The sequence below is a fragment of the Sinocyclocheilus anshuiensis genome, unplaced genomic scaffold (assembly GCF_001515605.1).
Source record: "Sinocyclocheilus anshuiensis isolate Anshui unplaced genomic scaffold, SAMN03320099.WGS_v1.1 scaffold51, whole genome shotgun sequence".
NCBI lineage: Eukaryota > Metazoa > Chordata > Actinopteri > Cypriniformes > Cyprinidae > Sinocyclocheilus > Sinocyclocheilus anshuiensis.
This window is the reverse complement of record NW_015548296.1, coordinates 4,754,367-4,756,960: the sequence shown is the minus strand read 5'-3', so window position 1 is coordinate 4,756,960 and position 2,594 is coordinate 4,754,367. Positions and strand designations below refer to the sequence as shown.

General features: G+C 34.0%; 1 protein-coding gene across 2 annotated transcripts in view; it reads left to right on the top strand.

Moving 5' to 3' along the window:
* Positions 1-2,594, top strand: part of LOC107656072 (guanine nucleotide exchange factor DBS-like) — a 79,612-nt gene that overhangs the window by 62,715 nt on the left and 14,303 nt on the right. The window contains exons 28-29 of one of the 2 annotated variants that reach the window (XM_016443750.1): positions 572-655; positions 2,023-2,094. The exons of the other annotated variant lie outside the window; for it this stretch is intronic. Coding sequence (XP_016299236.1) covers positions 572-655; positions 2,023-2,094 — 156 coding nt within the window. The remainder of the gene's footprint in view (positions 1-571; positions 656-2,022; positions 2,095-2,594) is intronic. 2 annotated transcript variants of the gene reach the window in all.

Here is a 2,594-nt window from a genome sequence, read left to right as displayed (position 1 = left end):
TCTATCTATCTATCTATCATCTATCTATCTGTCTCTCTGTCTGTCTGTCTGTCTGTCTGTCTTTATAAGATGACTTACTATTATCACTTTATTGGTCTATCTATCTATCTATCTATCTATCTATCTATCTATCTATCTATCTATCATCTGTCTATCTATCTATCTATCATCTATCTATCTGTCTCTCTGTCTGTCTGTCTGTCTGTGTCTGTCTGTCTGTGTCTTCATTAGATGACTTACTATTATCACTTTATTGGTCTATCTATCTGTCTGTCTGTCTGTTTGTCTTTATAAAATGACTTACTATTATCACTTTATTGGTCTATCTATCTGTCTGTCTGTCTGTCTGTCTTCATTAGACGACTTACTATTATCACTTTATTGGTCTATCTATCTACCTATCTATCTATCGATCTATCTATCTGTCTGTCTGTCTGTCTGTCTGTCTGGCTAACTTTAGTCCACCTCAAATAGGTTTTCGCATGCAACCTTCTGTCTCTCATTTGACCACTTCATCCTGTTTTATTATTAACCAGACTAACTACTAACCCACCCCTGCCTTTCACTTCAGAACCCACACCTAAGGAGACAGAGGTCACACGCCGCTTTTCTTTAGCCTCAACTGTCAGCTCCTCCTCTGCACCGCGCAATAAAGGTACAAAAACTGCTTGTGGTTTTAATTTGGTGCAGGATCACCTCTAAGCATGTTTCTAAATTGTTTTAGCAGGGCCAGAAGACATAAAACCCCCGCAAGCGGCACAATAGAGCACTCCCATTATAATATCAGCGTGCAATGTTTGCGTATTGTAGTTTGCTTGCTGCATTGTTAGCATGCCGCTTAAAATCTCTTTGATAAAACCTGTTCTGTGGCCATAACAATAACAAAATGACCAAAAAGTATTTGATATGACATTTTAGCCCCCCACCACAATTTTTATAAAATAAATCAAGTAAGAGGAGTGGTTTAAGAGTAATTTTCTCTTTTTATTGTCAGTATTGCCGTTTTATTAATATATATAATACAGTATATAATACAGTAACAAAGTTTTTGAAAGAAGTATCTTACGCTCATCAAGTCAGTTTTACAGTATTGTAAAATATGATTACCATTTAAAATAACCATATTAAAAAAAAAAAATTTATTTTTAAATTACCATATTAAAAATATTTTTTTGTATTTTTAATGTATTTTAAAATTGTATTCCTTTGAATAGGAATTTGAATTAAATTTTCAGCATCATTACTCCACTCCTCAATGTCATACAATCCTTTAGAAATAATTTTAATATGCTGACTTGGTGCAGCATATTAAATAGTTATGCTTAATGTTTTTGTGGAAACTGTAATACATTTTTTTCAGGATTCTTTGATGAATAGAAAGTTTGAAAGAGCAACATTTATTTAAAATCATGCGATCATTCAAAAATAGCCACCTGTCATTGTTCAGCTCTATCAATACTACCGTTACTGAATGTCCTGCTCCACAGGAGGGCTGGGTGGGCCTGTCCCGCGTATTCAAAAGTTGAGCACTCAGTTTCCCAACTCTCTGGCCTGCCCTGAAAGTCCTGTGGTGCACCTTACACCTGGGCCTTTTACACAAAGACTGGCATTGTTACATTTTTTCATATTTTACTATGAACCTTTGACATCCCAAGCTTCTTCATTACAGCTCGAATGAAATCAAACCGTGCACTTCACAGCAAATGAATCCCCTAAAAAACATGAAGGGACAGCTGCATTGAATAATAAATACTGACTTGATAAGCTGACATTTGGGATGTGGCATGACATTTAGCAGTGTAGCCCCGCTGCACAGCTCTGGGAATGTAAATGAGAATTTAGATGTACATGAGCCTTTTGTTTCTTGTGGCCCCATTATTATCTTTTATTGTAATGAAAGCGTTGCCACTGCAGGGGAATAATGAAAGATTATTGTGATAATTAATCTTGGATGGATAGGTTGAGAGATTGTGATAGATGAGCTGGACTTCTTTTCTAAAAGAAATGCATGTTTGTGCTTAGTTCCTCTCTCCTCTAGCCTTAAGAGCAAGAGGCATCAGATCAAGAGCGACCCTACACCATTCGGCTATGAAGGTACCACGTGGACAGCACGGCATGCTGCATGTTGAACATAGTCCTTGTAAGATATTTGTGGGTTTGTTTTTATTCATTTATTGTTTATAATAAGTGGCCAGATGGTTTTTATTCAAAACGACCGCACACTGTTTGCAAGGACGTAATTGTTCTGGAACAACTTGGAGTTAAGGGTACAATGCAAATTTGTGATCTTACAAAATTAGTTTATTTATAATTATTAATGATAATTTAATATTTATTTTTTTTACATGCATTTATTGTGCAGTTTATTATTTAAAAAAATAAATAATTTTTAGGAATAATTTCATATTTACATATACACATCCATTTATTTATTAGTTGTTTATGTATAAGTATTGTTGTTGTTGATATTAATTAAAAGGATATTTTTTTCGCATGTATTTATTTCTGAAATTATTTTGTAAATATTACTTTTTGTTATTATTTTTTTTATTTACTTCCATTAGCAGGGTTCAACACAAAATATAAGGTTAATA